Source organism: Prunus mume, linkage group LG7 (genome assembly GCF_029339155.1).
Source record: "Prunus mume cultivar Tortuosa linkage group LG7, ASM2933915v1, whole genome shotgun sequence".
Taxonomy (NCBI): Eukaryota; Viridiplantae; Streptophyta; class Magnoliopsida; order Rosales; family Rosaceae; genus Prunus; species Prunus mume.
The window spans coordinates 8557536-8578047 of NC_142704.1; the positions used below are offsets into that span (position 1 = coordinate 8557536).

The 20512-nt window shown below is 37.9% G+C and overlaps 2 protein-coding genes across 5 annotated transcripts; one reads left to right on the plus strand and one right to left on the minus strand.

Annotated features, from left to right (window-relative positions):
* The first annotated feature begins 287 nt into the window (after positions 1–287).
* Positions 288–11225, plus strand: LOC103338540 (uncharacterized). 2 transcript variants are annotated; one of them, XM_089041307.1, is made up of 24 exons: positions 288–739; positions 894–1253; positions 1571–1703; positions 2560–2735; positions 3214–3287; positions 3480–3515; positions 3605–3695; positions 4084–4143; positions 4640–4805; positions 5142–5338; positions 5600–5701; positions 5962–6072; positions 6962–7027; positions 7107–7205; positions 7427–7672; positions 7758–7814; positions 7922–8023; positions 8328–8642; positions 8797–8984; positions 9052–9154; positions 9357–9502; positions 9862–9941; positions 10056–10219; positions 10328–11225. In XM_089041307.1, exons 1-24 carry the CDS (start codon positions 380–382, stop codon positions 10514–10516), a joined length of 3621 nt encoding a protein of 1206 aa, XP_088897433.1. In that variant the 5' UTR covers positions 288–379; the 3' UTR covers positions 10517–11225. The 2 variants fall into 2 exon arrangements, with proteins under 2 accessions (XP_088897433.1, XP_088897434.1); XM_089041308.1 differs by having other exon boundaries at positions 10323–10512.
* LOC148915391 (uncharacterized) lies at positions 10508–19317 on the minus strand. Of its 3 annotated transcripts, XR_016121944.1 has the most exons (9): positions 18932–19317; positions 17058–18377; positions 14677–16467; positions 13163–14278; positions 12611–12715; positions 12405–12494; positions 12164–12274; positions 11547–12081; positions 10508–11027 (listed from the first exon to the last, which is right to left on the minus strand). XR_016121944.1 is itself a non-coding variant. In XM_089041305.1 (8 exons), the coding sequence occupies exons 1-8, from the start codon at positions 18989–18991 to the stop codon at positions 11611–11613; spliced, it is 5064 nt and encodes a 1687-aa protein (XP_088897431.1). In that variant the 5' UTR covers positions 18992–19317; the 3' UTR covers positions 11121–11610. The 3 variants fall into 3 exon arrangements, 2 of the variants coding, with proteins under 2 accessions (XP_088897431.1, XP_088897432.1); XM_089041305.1 differs by lacking the exon at positions 10508–11027 and having other exon boundaries at positions 11121–12081; XM_089041306.1 differs by lacking the exons at positions 10508–11027; positions 11547–12081; positions 12164–12274; positions 12405–12494 and having other exon boundaries at positions 12610–12744; positions 18932–19313.
* Positions 19318–20512: the final 1195 nt, after the last annotated feature.

Here is a 20512-nt window from a genome sequence, read left to right on the forward strand (position 1 = left end):
TTATGTTAAAAAAAAAATTTAACTGACTTTGATTCATAAAACACTTTTTGGTATTCAAAGTTCAAACACTTGAATTTGTAATAAAAATTTCGAGATTCTTCTAATAAAAGGGCTAAAAAACAATTCCGAACGGTCCCTAATATAAAAAACGAAATATTGATAGTCAATAAGGCCCTTATTGTTTGTGATATTTGCGAATTGGGGGTAATATCTGAAAATAATTGTTAATTGGTCCTTTTACAGTTGAGGACAATATGCTTGGCACGTGCTGACTTTTGTTCCGATTATTTTCTTCTTCTTCTTCGGCTTCCATCGTTCCATTTCCCGCCCTTTTGCCCTTTACGAAACCCTCACTGTATCTCAAATCCCTAAACCCAAAATGGAAATCACGGAAGAGCAAAGAAAACGAGCCGAAGCAAATCGCTTAGCAGCATTGGAAAAACGCAAAGCATTGAGCGAATCCTCCAATCTTCAGCTACAACATAACCCATGGTCGCTCTTCAAGTGCCGAAAGCTCTCTCCCGACCTCACCTCAAACGTCACTCACTGTATCTCCGATCCAAGGCCAGAACTTTCCCATGTCAACCTGATTATAAATACCCAATTGCCTACGAGGTTCCGGGTCAGGCTCGAAATTTGCTCCCCGGATTCTTTCTCAGCTACCCCAGTTGCCGTACAAGGCTTTGCATTTCCGGGGCAGGAGGAGTGCTTAAGGAGACTAAGTGATATCTTGGCTTATGTAAGTGTGTCTCTATTGTTTCCTTTTCGGGTGGTGACAAAAACTTGGTGGAACAAATTGGAAAGAAAGGAAATTGAATTCTGGTTCTGTGAAGTTTGGTATTCAGTATTTATATATGTGTCTAAATTTTTTTTTTTTTTTGGAATTGTCTTAGGTCATGCCATCCCACTACACGCAAAATCATGGTGGTGGAAAGGCCTGTGTTTACAAGCTGAGTGATTACAATGCAGTCTTGAAATGTTTAAGGAGCAACAAGGGCATTGAAACTGAAGAGATACCTTGGGGCACTCTTAATGTTGTAGAGAGACTTTCACATTCTTTTATTTCTGGTAAATGGATACCATGCAGACCAGAACACTTGTCAGATGATAAGGTTGATGAGTTGATTGGGAAGCTACCGAAGAATCTATTGGATGCACTCTTGCCTTTCCAACTTGACGGTGTTAGATTTGGTTTGCAAAGGGGTGGACGTTGTCTTATTGCCGACGAAATGGGCCTGGGAAAGACACTCCAGGTAGTTTTATATTGAGTAAACTCATATTCCTTCTGATTCTTATTCATGGTGCTAGGTTTGACATTCTAACCGTTCAATGCATGAGTCAGCACTTAGACATTGTAATGTACTTTTAGTGAGTGAGAATGCTACAATGCTGCTTTGGATAACATCTACTACAATATTCTTTAGCTTTCTCATAACCACACACACAGAGATTGAACTTTATTACTTATACACAAACAGGTGGATCTTCTGCATTTGAATTTTTTCCTCTTATTTTCCCCTAAGTTTCCATGAAGATATAAGATTTAATATGCTAAAACTTTTCCTCCCAGGCTATTGCTATTGCATGCTGTTTCATGAGTGAAGGTTCTATACTTGTTGTTTGCCCAGCTATTTTGCGTTATACTTGGGCAGAAGAATTAGAGCGCTGGCTTCCTTTTTGCTTGCCTGCTGACTTCCATCTAGGTAATATTTTTTTAATGTTTCCAATTTATTTTATTTAAGTTGGGGAATAGTGGTTGGGGGGGGGGGGGGAGCTGTGTTTTCTATATTGTTTCCAATTTATTCTTATTTAAGTTGGAGAATAATGGGGAAGGTAGGTACTTTAAGAAAAGACAACTATTCTCAGGGAAAACACTTTGCTACAAAAGGTTTAATCTTGTGTATTCAGTGAAGAATAATAGTTTCTTGATTCCATGCTGTATGATTTGTCGTTTTTGCCTTTTGTTAATATTATAGCAATACATAAGATTAAAAGTAATTTAAGAGTGCCTAGTCAGAGTAAATGGATTTTTGTTATTAACCGTTTGGTTCCAATAATGTTAAGAAAACAAAAATGCCCATGGTTTTGGAGAGTTCTATTTTTAGGCCTCTTCTATGCACAAATTTACCCCAGGTATCATTCTTTGAGCTTATTTCCTTAGTTGAATATGTTCCTTAGTCCCTTCTATAAGAGTAGTGAGCGCATATGCAATATATGTAGATACATGATTACAAAGTGTGATTAATTGTTAGTAAAAAGGGGTGAGATGTGGTGTTAGTTAAAGTTAATTTTGTGAAGCATATATCGTTTCAGAATTTGTTTTTCTGTTCTCTTTTTAGAACTGATGCTTTATAACTTTTAACAAGCCAGCCAAAAACCTACTATTCTTTGACATAATTTTTTTTAATCTGCCGGTGCTCTTTATGCTTGCATTTCTGGTGAATGAATTGTGAACTCATTATAACCTAGAAAATTCATTTGATACATTGTTTTATATATCCATATTCTAGATTTACTAGCAAAACATGAATGGATTCTTACTCATTCTTATGACTCCAGTATTTGGTCACGAAAACAATCCAGCCAATTTAAAGAGGTGGCCTAGAGTTGTGGTTATTTCGTATACAATGCTTCACCGTTTGCATAAGAGCATGCTTGACCGAGAATGGGCTCTCTTAATTGTTGATGAATCCCACCATGTACGGTGCACAAAGAAAGCATCAGAACCTAGAGAGGTAAAGCATATTCCTTTTCATATCAAATATCAAATGATTCTGATGACTCTTATAAAATTTGGTTTAATGAGACCCTGGTGGTATAAATTGCTCCAAAATTTAGACTGACTGTTTATTATTGTCTTTACTAGAAAATGAAATTCTTATCTGGCTAGATAGATAAGTGAAGCCAACCTCCATAAGTTGGGAAATGAAATGCATAATTTTTGCAGCCTGGAATTTTTTTCCGGTCTTTGAATTAGGATGGTGGTTTATGGGCAATATATACTAATTTAAGGGAACAAAAATTTCTTCCTAAATTGTCATCTGTATACATATTGTTGTCTTCAGCTCTGATGACTGGTGGTTCAAAGATACTATTTGTATTCAAATTTTGTCTCCTAGATTGCTCGTTTGCAACTTTCCTAGTAATTAATGAAGTGTACTAAACTTGCAGAGAGACTTTACTATATGCTAATCTAATCATGTTTGTTTACAGATAAAAGCTGTTCTTGACATTGCAGCAAAGGTGAAGCGCATAGTTTTACTATCCGGGACACCTTCTTTGTCAAGGTTGTAGCACGGGCCTTTGAAGAAAATTGGCAGCATTGTCTGCAGTTCTCTATTATTTCTGGAATGTTGTTCTTTACTTATCTCAAGTTCCTCTAACTTCTTAGCTTTCTTATTTTTTGTTTTTCTCTGTAGCTAACCACTGTTTGGTGCATTCTAATATTTCATTTTGCACATCTTCCTAGGTGATCATAGGCCGTATGACATTTTTCATCAGATAGATATGCTATGGCAAGTTCTCTTCACACTGTTTACATCTCACCTGATTTGCTTGCTTTTCTCCAGGTTAATTGGTTTACATCGCACTTGTCTTTTTGCAGGCCTGGTTTGCTGGGAAAGGACAAGTATGACTTTGCCAAAACTTACTGTGATGTCAAATATATCCAGGGTTCTCAAGGGAAAACTTTTCAGGTAATACTTGGAATAGCCTTGAAGATCATTATTGTTCTATTGATTTCTTGAAAAGTGTCCTCTTTGTGCTGCCAGGCAGTAAAGACTTTAAGATGATGATGTTTTTGCAATCCCTTGAAAAATAAAATAAAAATAAAAATTGGCATCCCACTGATGTATGCATGTTCAAGACATTATAAGATATTCTTGCTTCTTGGCCGATACAGTTGGCCATGGCTTAAAAGGTTGTTGTTTTGTCCTGACTAGCCTTGCAGACCTGTATCTATATCTATAGCTATAGCTATACAGTGTGCAATTGGTGCTAACACCTTTTATCAACATCAGCTTTTTTTAATGACTTATTGTTATGAAGGAAAGTTTATAGATACTCTATGGGATTGTGCTGCAGGATTTCTCGAAGGGCACTCGTTTGGAGGAGTTGAACATGTTACTGAAGCAAACAGTCATGGTGTGTTCTTGTTCTTTATGTTCATGTCATACTGATTTTTCCTTAGAAATTATGTGATAGTTGTTTTCTTCAATGTATCTTAAAAATTCAAACTTTCAAGGTCAAATTTAAGTGGCAATCTAAAAAGCATATAGCAATGGACACATTTGAGCAGTAATCATAGCTATATTATTATTGCAGGATTCTAATGACTTAAAAGTTGATACCACTAGTTTAATATTTTTATCAAAACAAATGCGTAGGTTTTATGTGTAATTATCAGAGAATTGTTAAAGATATGAGCCATTCTAACCTTTAGGAGTGTACGTTTGGTGATTAGTAATGCACATATTATCTTTAAGACGTATCGTCTGATGATGTGCTCTCCGTGAACTTCATGTGAAGGTCAGAGTAATCTATTCTTTAGTTTTAAGGTTAAAGCTCACTTACATGTAATACTTGTAACCCTTGGTGATTGGTGTTCATATCTCACTCTTTATTGGATGCTTAATCATAGATAAGACGTTTGAAGGAACATGTCCTGGTTCAGCTACCACCCAAACGCAGACAGATTATACGAGTAGTATTGAAGAAATCTGATATGATTTCAGCAAAGACTGCTGTCAAGGTGGGAAAAGGTGTCACTAAAGGTGTATCTTCAGAACATTCGGATGAACCGAATGGTAATTTAATGTTCTTTGTAATCTGTTTATGTGAATGCAATTCATATGTTACAGGATCATGTGTTTTCTTGCATCTCTTGTGTTTCTGTATTAACTACTGAGCATCAATGCAATGGGTAAATAGCGTATTGAAAGGTTCTGTAGTAATAGAATAACAGTCTTTCCTCTACATTGGTCTGCTTTAAGGTGTTTATTTGTTCAGCCCTTTACCTGAATTAGTGGGGTACATCTTCTTTATTTAGTTTACATGCTCCTTGATGGGTTTAGGTGAAGAAGCGTGATTTGATGTACCCGTATGATTTTATGTTCTTTTATTTGTTTTCCTTTTGCTTTCAGATAATGGGGGTTGCTGCAGATCCGGGCAGCTTTCCTTCCAAGAATTAGGTATCGCAAAGCTAGTAGGGTTTCGTGACTGGCTCTCCATTCATCCACTCACTACAGAGTCAGATGGTGTTTCAAACTTGGACTCAGATTCCAGTTCTCACAAAATGTTAATATTTGCACATCACCATAAAGTACTTGATGGAGTACAGGTGAAATTTCTTCCGAATTGTTGCATCCCTTGAGAATGGTTTATGTTAGTGTTGTGGTTAAGGGTTTTACTTTTAATAGTGTATTATGATTTTAATGTTTACCAGCATTTCATTAGCATTGTTTAATTACACATGGTCCCTATGTCTTGTTTCTATGGGTATTGGATTGTTGAAGTTCATATTAATTGTTGGTGGGCATTGCTATTAATGTTGATCTTGTCCAATCATTTCCTGAATATTAATATGTTTCTGAACTATCAGGAGTTCATATGTGAGAAAGGGATTGGTTTTGTTCGAATTGATGGAAACACACTTGCCACAGATAGGCAGTCAGCTGTACGATCATTCCAATTATCAACTGAGGTTCGTATAAGCTGTACTATCATAAGTAAATTATTTGCACCAGCATTTTTTCTTGATGTGCCTATAAACTTAACTACATGCAAATAATTTTTCAAAATTATGAATCACGACTCAAAAACATGGTATTGTCTTCATCTGATGATCTGGGAGTTTCCGTTTACATGCTATACAGATTTTGCTGATGTCGCTGCCAAGACTCTTGTCTTTACCCCATATATGTGCGTGGTTATGCTAATGCATTGAGTGCCTATGTCTTTCAGGTTAAGATTGCAATAATTGGTATTACTGCTGGAGGTGTTGGCCTTGATTTCTCATCAGCAAAGCATGTTGTCTTCTTGGAGCTTCCTCAGTCACCATCATTGATGCTTCAGGTTTAAATATAATAAACTACTTTCAAGTTTCCCAGATGTTAACTCTTATCCACACAAATCATTCAAGATTGATCCCTACTTGTATTTTCACTAGTTTTTTTTTCTTGATTGAGTATCTTTTGTTGCTTCTAGAGGGCGAGTGCTATTTGGTTGAAAGTTGGTTTACTGGGTTGTTCTTATTTTGAGTTCATGATGCTTCGTAATTTGATATCTACCTGCCCATAATGTGATAAGAGTGGAAGTACTTAGAGTTGATAAAAGTAGAAACATATGCATGTGATTAAGAATGGTCGTCATCAATCAGGGTAAAAGATAATAAGTTAGAGTTATGGCTCAGTCTGTATATGGTATGCAGTGCAGTTACAATTCATATCTATTTGGGGAGGTTTGCAACGTCAAAGAGCCAAGAAGGTCTTAAATCTGCCATCTGTTTGACTCGTCCCGGATACATTTTGGAACTTTTTTTGCAAAACTACCTGATAGGTGTTGAATATGCAACAGAGGTCTCACAATTATACATGCCAATGACGTTTTAACAAATGAAATGTGGGTAAATATGTAGTTCTCATATAAAAGTATTATAATCTGGGTGACTCATAAAAATAGAAGAGCTTAAGTAATTTTCCGCCCATGTTTCTTCTTAATCTTGATGGTGGGTAAAATATTCCATGTGCAAGTGTTGCCTGTGTCATACCTTGAAGTTTACTGATTAATGCCTTCCATCCTTGAACAACATTGTCCATACTCCATAATTTAATTTGTTCATATTAAAGGAAAAGGATATTAGTAGTACAGATGTGCATATGGGTTTGTGTGGTGTCAGGGTTTTCCCCTATTTTATATGTGATTGACTCTTTAATGCTCATGCTTCTTCTGAAATTAACTGAAGGCTGAGGATAGAGCTCATAGGCGAGGGCAAACAAATGCAGTCAACATATACATCTTTTGTGGAAAGGTGCTTTTTTCTTGTGTATATAGAAGTTCTGTGAATGTATTCTATGTTTACCTTTTAACTGTAGTCTGACATGTTGTAGGATACCGTGGATGAGTCACATTGGCAAAGCTTGAATAAGAGTTTGCACCGCGTATCATCTACAACAAACGGAAAATATGATGCAATACAAGAGATAGCGGTACTTTTCATCTCTGAATGCTCCTTTCAATGCTAATTGGTTTTTAAACCTCTTTGCTGTGTTGTTCATATCATTATCATCCGAAAAGCAATACAGAATAAGTCTTCATTACTACGGTCATTTCAAAACAGTTATACCAATCCAAAATCCAAATCATTGGCAGTGTGGTTTGGTTTCCCATTTGTTATATAGGATTTAACATCATATTTTGTGTTTGGCAGGTTGAAGATGTTTCTTTCTTTGAGACATCAGGTGGACCTGATACTTGTCAAGATCATATATTGCAAAGGACAGAGGGTGATGAGGTCTCTGCAGAGCCAATAAGATTACCTGACTTTGGCTGCTTAGCTAAGGATATGAAGCCTTATGAGGCATATGAATTATTAGTCACAAACATTCTACACAGATCTGCACAACATAGTGATCCTGATGGAAGTTCATCCCAAACTGACAGTTGTCTTGTCAAGGTAAAACCTAATTGTATAAACTTCACCTTCTTGTAGGTACAATCTTCCATTTTGGGGATGATCTATACCAATTTTGGTGAAACAGGCTGATGTGGTTTCTGATTTGGAAAAGAGCACTGAAGACATAGATGGACTTGAAAAGGTACATCTGAACTGAATTGATCTTGACTCCAAAGAAAGAGATGAGTTTTTCCCCTTTCCAGTTTAAAGTTAAAATGGAAGAAGTTTTATAAATTACAAAAAACACAGGAACACCAAATCAACTGTCAACCAACCAAACTAAATGACGGTGAACCTGTTCAGCCACTTGAAGCTGAAGAAAGCAGTACTCTAGATGCCCTGCGATTTGAGGTAAAATTTGTAACCTGGTTCTCGGGTTCCCTGTTTGCACCACTGGTCAAAAGCTGAAGATCGCAACATGTGCAAACGTCATGCGGTAGATCTCAGTAATGACTAATTGTCTTGCAACGAAATCTATATGGTTTCAAACAATCATCTAATGGACATTCTCTCTAGACTATTGTCGGTTTATTTCAAATAAATTATTTGTATTGATTGCCTCAATTGTGTGTGGTTTACTTTAGTTAGTTTAGCAGTACATAGGATTCGCTCAGACAAGTAGTAATCTATCCTAACTTGCTTTTGTGGATATTAGGTGAGCCAATACACTGGCCGGATCCACTTGTATTCATGCATCTCAGGAGAGGATTCAAGACCAAGGCCAATGTTTGAGAATTTTAGACCAGAGGAACTTGAGGCACTAAATTCTCCTGCTGCTAACAGTATTAAAGAAACAGCTTTTAATTCTTTGAAGGACAATCCAGCCTATTTACAAGCTATTCTTGCATTCATTGAAGAATGGAAGAAGCTGAGGCCCATCGAACAAAAAAGATTACTTGGAAAGCCTTTGCAACTTCCGTTGACTGTTGAGTTGTGCTATCTGTGCGAAGGCATCAACCATGACATCAGGGTACAATTATACAAATCTGAACTTTGCTGGATATTCCTTTGTTGGAGTAAACTTGCTCATCTTTGCTCTGTTCATCTATTTTTAGTTCATATCAGTGTCTTCTATGGATGGGTTGCAGGAGTTTACACATAACAATCATTTTCTTTTCTGACAGGGACTGCTGAAGGGTGGAAGCAAGCGCCGCTCTACACCTTTTTATGAGATCAGCCAACCTTTACCATCAAACGCTGTGTGGAAAAAAGTCCATCTACGTAGTGGCTATGGAAAAAAGGAAAAGGAATATGCTCAGGCTTATACTCTGACTGATGAACCTCTCTGTAAACTCTGTCAAACACCATGCAAGTAAGTCCTCTATAAATGGTTTACGATACAGTTATTTGTGTTGGATACTTACTGTACGTGATTTCAGGGGCCACAATGCGAAGACACCCGAGTATTTTGAAGATCTGTTCTGCAATCTTGGTTGCTATGAAGAATACCGCATCCGAACCAGTAACAGATCTCTTCGTCAAGTAAGTATATGAAATATGTTATTTGAGATAATCTAGTTTTTTTTTTGCCATGAATTTGAGATAATCTAGTTCATCATATACTTTCCTTGGTTGTACTTTAATTTTACGCATGTGATAATGAAATTCTTGTTGCTTTCTGGATATTTCCTCTCGTTATTTACTTGATTCATTGTTTTAAGATTTACATGCTCATGATTTTCAGGAACTTTTTCAACTAGAACATGGTGTCTGTGCAAATTGCCAATTAGATTGTCATAAACTTGTGGAGCACCTAAGACCATTATCATTGGCAAAGCGAAGGCAGTATATCGAAAAAGTTGCACCACGGGTGGCGAGGCTGAAGAAACCGTAAGTCAAGGAAAATTGTTTTGACCTTTTGGATTGTTTTAGTTGCTGTTGACGGGCAGAAGATTATAAATCTTGTACATTGTTTATACGTCCATGTGATAATTATAAACTGTAAAATATGTCTGATTATGACAGTAAGATTTTGTAACTTGGAGAGTGATGCACACCATAAGCAGGCACATTAAACAGACATTTCATAAAACTATTTTGGGAACAGAAATTGTCATGCAACTAGTTAGAATTTTTTTTTTCATCCCTTTTTTTTTTCTAATGCATCTGCTAAATACCTAAAATTTGTACTTTTCAAATACCAACAATATCCCTGAGATCAAAACACATTACCATTTGACATAATACAGGCTTGATAGGCTTGTTAAGGATCCAACAGAGGGCAATGCGTGGCATGCAGACCACCTTGTTCCTGTCTATCGAGGTGGAGGTATGTACTATCTTTGTTTCTAAGAGGGTTTTTTTTTGTATTCTGGAATTTTAGTGGAGTTATGACTGGTACAATTCAATTTCTATGTCTTATTTTGTTCAAAATTTTCTGTAGGTGAATGCAAGCTAGAGAACATGAGAACACTTTGTGTGGCTTGTCATTCTGATGTTACTAAACAACAGTGTGCTGAACGACATTCAACGAGGATCAAGGCTAAGAAAAAGCTAAAGGCAATCATGACTAATCTAAAACATAAAGGCACAGAGACTATTCTACAGGTATGTTCTAAAAGCAGTGGTCTTTTTTCCATATTGCTGAGATGGCTGCCTTAGCATTTCCCTTTTGGTAAAATTTGTTGCAATTTGATTAACTGATTTCAAGGGCAGGAGGGGAATATGGAGATCCAAGAGAGTGTATATGAGGACGAGCTTTTAGTCAAGGTTCCTGGGAGCGCCTACTCTTTAGCGAATCACTTGGATGCTACAATTACAAGTGGACACTTGGACGAGCCCTCCTCGAATGGCAACAAGATTTCCACTCCCACAGTACAGAACCATCCGCCAGGAGGAGCATAATTCATATCTTTCCATTGAGATTTTTTTTTGGGGGCACATGCCAGCCATTTGTTGTGTTGAGCTAAAAATGAGTATAATCATATGTAATTGAATTACATCACGAATCGCTCCCTCAAGGTTAATTAAAATTTGTGAACAGTCAGTCCACTACAACAAAGAGTTTGACAGGTGGCTCAAATTCCGTTTCTCGAGTCTTTTGCCTTGCTTTTTAAAAGTTGATCATCATGTCTTCCAGAATTGCCTTCCAATGAAGCTCAGCCGCTTGCCCAACATGACCATATTCATCTTCCACAAGCTCAGCCGTATGATGTGATGTGGAAGCAGAGCTCTGGATGCAATCTTGGACTCGCCACTGGCTTCCACGTCCTGCAGATGCTGCTTAGCCAAACAGGGCACTTGCTCCAACTCCAGATGACAACCCCACTTGTTGGAGGACTTGTCGGAACATACAATTGCATTGCTAGAGGCCAGGGTGGTTTGAGCAGCTCTGGACTAATTGTCATGCAATCCTCTGGTTTAAAAAATGAAATAGTGTAATATAACAAGTTTAAACTGATTTTAAGAACGGGACGTATGAAGGTGCAACAGAGTGAATGAAACGTAATTCTGTTTAATATACAAGTATTCTTTTATTGTTAAAACTGTCAATTCTGTACACATGTATATAAGCTAGGCAGGCAACAACAATTTTGCCTTCATTCGTGTTACATTACATGCGTGTTTTGCCTTGCCCATTCAAGTCTGATATGTCCCGACGTCCCTAATAACCCCTTAAAAACTCACGTTTTCAATTAGAATTTGGTAACATGTTTTTTGGCAAATTATATATATGACCTACTAGCTCACTCTATCTAGCCAAAAGAGCTATAACCCTTTGTCACTGATGCCTACATTCCTCATGCCAACAGTCATAAGCCTGTTGCAGTTTCATTTTCAGAGGAAACTTCTGAAAATTTCAGATTGAACGTTTCAACTCAGAAATGAAAGCCAGAATGCCGAAAAGGAAACAAAATTTAGCATGCGCACACACCTAAGATGTTCTCTGTCATAAGGATACTCTATCCATGCGCCGTGTGAGCTCATGCTTCACCAATTCAGGGGGTCCCACTGGAAAAGAAGTCTTCTGCTCTATCAATGAAACTGATAGGAAATCTACAATGCAACATCATAGAGGAAGTTTCTGAGACTGGAAGATTATGCTTCAGAGCCGTCTCTTCATAACTCTTTGTTACTTTGCTTTCTCTGTGGCTTCTCATCTTGCCAATTCTCATGCTGTTTCCTGAACCACCACCCTTTCCCAAAAAAACCTTAGTGCTTTTGGTATTGTTACGTCCAGATCTTAGGGGAACGTCATCCGCTGGGAAAGTGTCTAAGTTTGAATTGGATCTAACTGCTGGCAAGATATTTCTGCAAGATCGTAACAAGGAGAGTAACATATCTGTACTGATTTCCTGCTGAACCACCCCCTTGTTCTGCTCACACCCATAGCAGGCAGCAACCAGGGTGCCAGCCAAGACTGGCATCAACTCAGGGTCACTGAAGAATACAAATGGTAAATCGCATACCTGGCCACAACCAGCTAAACAATTAGATTTTATCAATAAAAGTTGAAGATATAAGAAATTTTTAGTTAGAGACTTCACTGACCTTGTGAATGATGGTAGGACTCTTTCCCCAGCGAAGGACAGCCTGATTCCCAAGGTGGAACAAGGCAAAGTGGCCAAGGAGCAAAAGAGATTCAAGCAGAAGAAAACCCACCTGAGACACAACACATTATAGAAAGGTGCAGACATTGTTTAATTCAACTTCAGCAATAAAACTATGAATATTCAAGTAAAACCAAAAAAGATGTATGGAATTAAACTGAAAAGTGACACAGATTTATTACCTGATCATTAGCTACTTTCCACTTGCTGGTGCAATGGGACAGAAGGAAACTCATCAAGTGGAAAAATTCCATTTTCAGGTCTGGCCTAGCCTGCAAGACAAAACAGAATAGTACAAAAAGGGTAAGCTCACTGCACGTTTCACAATGAAGCAAAGTTTGATAGCCATTATCATCCACAAAAGATTGAAAGAGTCAAATGGACTTACTAGCGTTCTCTGCATAAATTTAAGATCCAAAAGAGCCAAATTGTTCAACACCTTCAGTACTCTAGTTGCCACGTCTTCAAAATTAGAGGGAAGGACATCTGAAGTCTGATATAAAATAGGAATTATCTTTAGATCTGGCAAAAATGATGTCATGATCAAGATACCATGAGTAGAAAGCATTACAAACAGATAAGCATACACGCCAAAGGAACGCTTTGGTGTATGTGTATATTCTTGATCAGTGCAGTAAAATAAATTGATGACATTTATAAGGTAATGAGGACCATATACTCAACATTCGTGTTTGTAAACTGACAAAAATTTCCTTGATCCATCAACCTACCACAACTCTTTTTCGGGGACAGATGATTTGAAATTCAAACAAGCTAAGAAAACACCAGCTCATAACAAAATATGACCAACAAAAATTAAAATTGATAAGAGCGCCAAATTATTTACTTCTTTTTCTTGAAGGACGAAGCCAAAAATGTTAATGGCATTGGAAACACTAAATCAATGTTGCAGATTATTTGCAGCTGGCAGTAAAGTTACCTGTTCAGAAGACAATCTATTGTTTGCCTGCAGTAACACAGATGTCAACAGAGAAGGGAGGCTGACAAGCCCAGTCTCTGACACAGCAGTAAGAAGAAACGCTACTGGTTGTTCCAAGCTCACGATGATTTCATTCTTTTGTACTGCACCATTATCAACCAAGTGCTTCCCATCCTTCTGTGATGCAAAAGGCTCCAGAGTATCCTCACTTGGAAATTTCTGGGTTTCATCTGGAACATCTGTCTTGATTGTGTTATCATTTCTTGCTTCAACCAAACTATTAGGCTGCTCTTTTTCACTATCCTTACCAGTGGATACTGCCTCAGTAGACTTATTTATCATACATGATTCATCTAACGGACCATCCTCTGGTACATCTGGTAGATGTACAACTGTACCACCATTTTGCACAGATAATGGAGGTCTAGAATCTCCCAAGGACTGAGTTAGAGGAAGATCTTCAGTACTATCACCCCCTGGAAATTTAGCCTCTTCACTTCCATTCCCTACCACTGTTTCAATAGGTACATATTTCCAATCGATAGAGCAATTCATTTCAGATCTGGATGTTAAAACAACCAATAAATTTATACTTAAGAGAATTGAAGATGGAAATGGTGACCCTTCCACCTGGGGCCGATCATAAAGTGCAAAGAGATCTCGAAGCCGATGAATAACTTGGTAGGCAATCAACAGCTCAAGCAAGCCATCCCGCATTTGGAGCTGTTGTTCATCAGAACTTATATGACTGACAATTGTTGTCACAGTCCATAAATAACCATCCAGCACCTCAGATATTGATTCAAAATTTTCAGCTGAGGTTTTGCTTGACAGAGAATTACCATTACCAGAAAGGTTCAAGGATACTGCTATCTTAATATAGCTCTCAAGGGCTGCTGACAGCATCGGAATGATAGGAGGCAAGAGATTCTGTGTGAGAAAATAACTCCTGTTTGCAGGCACAGATAACACCACCCTTAAAAGCTTTAAAAGGTGTATTGTCACTTGGCAGGCTTCAGGTTTCGACGTATGAGAAGCAGGTAGGGCAGAAGCTATGAAATCAAGCAAACCAGCTTGGCGAGAAGCCTGCAGTTCTGGCTCCTTTCCCTCCAAATACTATATCCAAGAAAGAGTGAAAAAAGAGAGTCAGAATCAATGTTTACAAGTCAACATAACCATCTCAAAGGGTAAATTTTAAAGTTGGTATTTTCTCACATAACCACATTGGAGCATCAATAAGACAATTCCAAGCACACAAGATTTATAATACCGTACAACTTAAGCGAGCAACTTTTTCAGTAAAAAAGGAAAAAAAAAAAACTGACTAATTAAGATACCAATTGGAATTTTGGGGAAAGGGGAGCTATGAGATATTTTCCACAAAAAATCAGACCTCTACAGTGTGGCATACCAAGTTACATCCATGCTAAATGCAAAGTACCCAAATTCAGGACATCAGCATCCCATATCTGGCTACACAGTATTAAAAACTTGTAATCCTTGAACTAAATTACCTTGATCATTTCAGCAATTATTAACCCAATACTTGCAGCCCCTTCTTTTCTTGCCTGCCGGAGTCTTTGAAGTTCTTGAAGCCATCTTCCAATCTTTGCCCTTGCAGTTCCCAGTGCCGTTCTGTATCCAATGCTAGCATTTTCAGCACCAACAGGAGGCTCAGGAAATTCATATTTTAGAGCCATAAGTCTTTGCCGAATTCTTTTGATCCTCCGCTTCATTGAATGTTGTGCTGTAACATTGCTTGCCACTAAAGTAGACCCTCCAAAGCCTGAAAAGCTGCTACCTTGATAATCATCACCACTGTTGATTGATGATCTTCCCTGACCCTCCTTGTTCAGATTTCGACGCAATAAAGGAGAAGATTGATCCCTGAAATCCATAGACGCTCTCTCTCGTATCTGCTCCAAGTAAAACTTGCGCCGTTGCTCACTTTCACTAAGTCTCTCAGCCAATTTCTGGGCCAGAAGTTCAGCCTCCTCCTGCTGGGCTTTGGCTCTTTCCTCCTTCCTACGAAGTTGTTCCATGGCCCTTGCTTCACGTGCTGCACTTGATGCTTTGCGCTCCTCTTCCCTTCTAACTTGAGCCTCTTCCTTTCTCCGCTGTGTCTCGGCAAGACGCTGCAACTTTTCAGCTTCAATGAGTTTCCTCCGTTCTAAAACAGCTTCTTCTCTTGCCATATCCTCTTTCTGTTTAGTTCTTATAACTTGAAGTTTTTCTGCTCTCCTCAATTCTGAATCATGAAGCTTCTGGCGCAAACTAAGTTTTTTATTTTCTTCATTTAAGGAAGTTATGAAACGAACCTCGTTAACTTTACTGCTTTCATCACCAGCTCTCTTTACTACTTGAGCTAGAAAAGCTTCATGGCGAGACTCACTGCGTTGATGACGAGCATATATTCCTTCTCGTAACTTCATGTTGCGGACAGCATGAAATTCACTAGCTCGATACACCTTTTCAGAATTACGATGAAGTTTCTGAGCTCTCTCATTATCTAGCTCACTTTTGATTCTCAAAGCACGGGCATGCTTTTCTTCTGCTTCTCTCTTCAGATCCAAAGCAGTTTTCTTTTTCTTTTCAGGAGACATTAGTTTATCATGCAACATACGTGCACGGTCAGCACTTTTCCTCCTCATGCCAGGTGAACGTGAAACACGAGAAGAGACACGGAAAGGAGATGAGAGTACATCCTCCCAGTTCCTCTTCTCTTTCCAAGCATCCATGGATTTCCATGGAGCTGAATTCCTCTTTCCTTTATCTTTCTCGACTAGAGGAATTTGCTTTTTGGACTGATCCGTCAACCTGGGGAATTTTTCAACAACACCGTCTATAATCAATTTTTCTTTCTTAGGGAGCAGCCTCTCTGCTTCGGATCCAGACTGCTTACTCTTAGTCTTTCCAGCAGCAGAATTGTCCCTAGGAGGTAGCCTAGATGCATTAACAACAGAAGTAGATGAATTCTTAGGGGCACGTTCAGTTTGTACTAAGTTTGTTTTGCTCGATGACTCAGTACTCCATTTTCCTCCATTCAGGTCAGCTTCACCGAGATCTGAACCTCCACTCTGTTTTCTCGACTTCTTTATCAAGTCTTTAGCATTGCCTTTCTCATCATTTATTGCAGATGACTTATTCAGCTTATCACCAGATCGGAGATTTAGGTACTGAGGGCTCAGAAGTTTAGCATCATTAGCCGCACACAAGCTAGCTCTTTCTTGTTGAATTTTCTTAAAAGCCTCGAGAGATGACGATAGTATCTCTGCTTTGTGTGCTGAAGTTGTCATTCTTCTAACCTGCACTCAACATTAACTAAACTTTTATGTGACAAATAATTTATTCTTTTTGAAAGTTGAAAGAGAAAAGATTTAAAAACCAAATTTTCTAGTCATCTTTGAAGCATAGTTGCCACCACATAGAACAACAGCTCAGACAAGTAAATGGATCCAAAAGCCATGGTGCGAAAATCGTACAAGTGAGTAAAATAAGGATCAGAGCATTTTATTTGTTTCAAGTCTAATAAAACAAGAACTACATTGTCCTATGACCTTTTGCAAGTCTAGATGCCATGCTTCACTAAATTGAATGGCCAATAGGAAGTAGAACCTCTGGAACATAAAATAAATATCCATTAAGCAGCAAACCCAGAAACGTAGATGGAAGTTGTCAAACTACGTCACTCAGTGAATTTTTATGCAAACATAATTTCCTCAGGCATTGAAAAAAGTAAACTACCAAATAATCACATTTATAGACTATCAGCACCAAAATTTAATGAACAGTACAAGATGCTAAAATGAAACCTCTTTCGGTATAGGAACGCTAAGAAAATATCCCCTCTCTCTACACTATAGTAACTTAACATAAAATATTTCATACAGCTTACCTCCCATGAGAGAGCATGTGGCCTACGATGATCACTCTTCAACGTAACTGGCACCCCATCAATCAACTGAGAAGATGACCTTTTTATTTTCTCAAAGTCTTCCACTCTGGTGCTTAGATCTCTAAAATCAGAGGCAGCCTCTTCAAGAACAAGAATGGCCTCTTTCATCTGCTCTAAATCGCATTCTAGTTCACAAAGAAGATAAAGTTCGTCCACATCCCTATTAAGATTCTCAAAAAGAAAGCACCAAAGCCGCTGCCTAAACCTTTCTTTGCTTTCCCATGTGTCGTCTCCAAGGGCACTCACATTTTGTGAGTTTGACATATCATGTAATATACCACATTGTTGATCCCCATGATCCTCAACAGAGGCTGTGAAGGTAGACACTCCCAAAATTTCAGGATCACTCTCTGGTGGAACTAATCCTTTATCTTTGGCAATATGAACTTCACTTGAACCCCCAATTTTCCCTGATACTTCAGCAATTTCAGGGTCACCTACCTCAGATAGAATAACAGGTGCCTGAAGTTTCCCCACTACCCCAGCCTCTTCACCAGCTAAAGTACGGAAGCTTAAATGATCATCAACTACTTCTTCGATGTGTTCATTATGTATATCCTTGCAATGCGAAACATTGTTATCCAGATCAACCTTTTTCCCATTCAATATTGGCTCTTCAGCATTTTGAGAAGATATTATATTCACCTCCTTACAGTTATCTTGACGTAATTGGTCCTTAGCAGTCACTGAAAACATCTGATGAGAAACAATACGTGCATCCACAGATTCTGCCACCAATTTGTTTTCTTGTGAATTTGCACAAGAAGCAAAATTATGACCAATTCCATGCTCACTAGAGGCCACCAGATTATCATCTCCAATAGCACCAAACTTGATTCTGGTGCCGACAAGGTTAGCATGAGGAAGTGCCAAACCCTCATCCTCGAGATCACCCCACTTGATTTTATGAACCACTTCAGAATTATCTTTTGCAGGGATTTTCTCAACATCTCTAGTTCCACCATCAGAATTTTTAATAAAAGGAGGTGACTTAGGACATCTAGTATCTTGTCTAATAACACCAGTATTAATATAGGGCGCACCCATTTTGTTTTCATTTGGGACAGGAATAGAATCAATTCCCCGGCTATGTACCACATAATTTTCTCGTACCTTTGGAAGCTGGGATCTGCGCTTGCCACAAGAATTTCCACTGTTTTCACTTGATGAGGTCTGACTACTCGAATGGTTAGAAGCATTTTTTCCAGAAAATCCCCCAACCCAACTCTGTAGAGAGAACTTTGAGCTACTTCTATTTTTCTGGACAGGAGGCAAACAAATAAAAAGCAAAGTTCTAGAACATGTCAGTGACACAAGAATGAATCGATTACGTTCTGGTAAAACATGTAAATCTACAATATTATATCTATGTATTAGTAGCATGAAAATGTTACATCTAAAAATATAATAATGAGAAACCTGCGCATTCATTACTTGAATTGATTGATACGATGAATACAACCAAACCTGCGGTCTCTACACTTTAAGCTCCACTTATACATTTCAATGAAGATAATGCCAAGTTAATTGTTTTTGTCAGTAAGACTCTATGAGCTTCAATTACTATATAATATCAAAATCTCTAACATGTATATTGCAACTCCAAATAAGTTTGGTGAAACCATTTCATTGTTAAGAAAAAGAAATTCCATTAAAATAAACTAAGCAGATCCCTATTAATTTAGACCTAATTATCTCCAGTGAAATCTGCAACATTGCATTGCATAATGGATGCTAAGGTTGGTAATGGAAGACCAATGCGACAATAGTAAACCAAGCGCGAGAGAGAGAGAGAGAGAGACCAAAAAAAACACCTTTTTCACTTCGAACCATCCAGAGCCCTCATCATCTACTGCTTCTCCACTGTTCTCCATTCAAAATTGAGCAAACCCCAATTATATTCAGCCCAAAAAAAAAAGAAGACGAAAACAGATTGAATTTACAAACAAATTTGGGAAAGTTTGAAACTTTGGTTGATTTTATTTTATTAAACAATTTTGGGAGGGTGTTTTGAATAATATAAAGGGAAATGACAGCTCAGACAAAAAGAAGCTCTGAGGAAACGGAATTTACAGGGATTTGGGAATGTGGGAATTGACTTTTGTGTTTGAGAGAAGCGAAATTGAAGAAAAGGGAGTTTCTTTTTTGGGTGTAAGGTGGTGGGAGGGAAGAAGAGAGTGTGAGACGACAGTCGGTGAAAGAGGAAGGAGTTGCGCAATCAAAGTTATTTTATTGATTTGCCCATGTTGTCAAAAGATACGACATTTTCAGTTTGTCGTTACATTTCATTGCCACCCTCCAATTTAGCATTTCTGGGACCTTGACCAGTGGGGCCTGAAACCCAATCACTCAGTTATTGGGCTTCTTGCTTGATATAAAAGTCCATTGGCCCAATTTGGAGCTGCTGCAATTAGATGGACATTGATGGGTTTTTGTAGTAGCATTAGACAAAATCATATGGAAGACAATGTTTTGATTAAAAAAAATATGGAAAATACTTCTCTTCAGGACAGTATGACATGTCTGCAAAAGTTCTTCTTTTTTGTATTTTTGATAAATTATTTTACACGAGTCAAACTGTGATTTGAATGAAGGAGTATCTTTTTCACAGAAGAAGACAGGCAATATCCTAAAAATATTGAAGATAGACAAGTGGTTACCTTTGAATTGTAAAGCGAGAGGAGCCTTTAGTTCTAACTTAAAAGATGGGGTTTCGAAAAAAAAAAGAAAAAAAGAAAAGAAAAAGATGGGGCAACCAATTGAACCAGAAAGATTGAGTTCCAAGACATTGTTGATCATTAGTTGTGTTGTGTTTATCTTTCAATATTAGTATCAACACATATTGTCTTGACTTTCTTTAGCACCGCTTGGAAACATGAATCATACATAGCAGTTGAAACGTCAACAGCACTTGTTAGTTTAGGACTTGTAGTTGAGAATGATTTCAGTTTAGTTTATAATGGAAAAGAGATTGCTTGTGGTGTGGCTGTAGGTGGGCCCTCCAAATCCAATTTTAACCTCGCCAGCCATGCAATCTCTGTGAATTCATGTACGAGTAGTGAACAGAGCAGAGGAGTTTCATGATTGTCACGCAGTCACGCAATGGGTTCCTTTGAATTTTGAGGCGAGACGAGCCTTTGGTTCTGAGGAAGACATAAGAGCACTTACTTGCCATGAGAGCCTAAGCATTATTCACATGAATAGTGCTGCCTCCCAAAGAAAGTGTGTTTAAGTTTATCTTTGTGCAAATACTATTCATTTTTTGTTTTTTTTCACAACTTTGTTTACTTAAACATTTGATTTGGATAATATTTTGGATAAGATTTTTGGGTTCCTACGTGTCAATACTATTCATATCGGATAAGATTTTTGGTTTCAAATTTCATATAAATTTC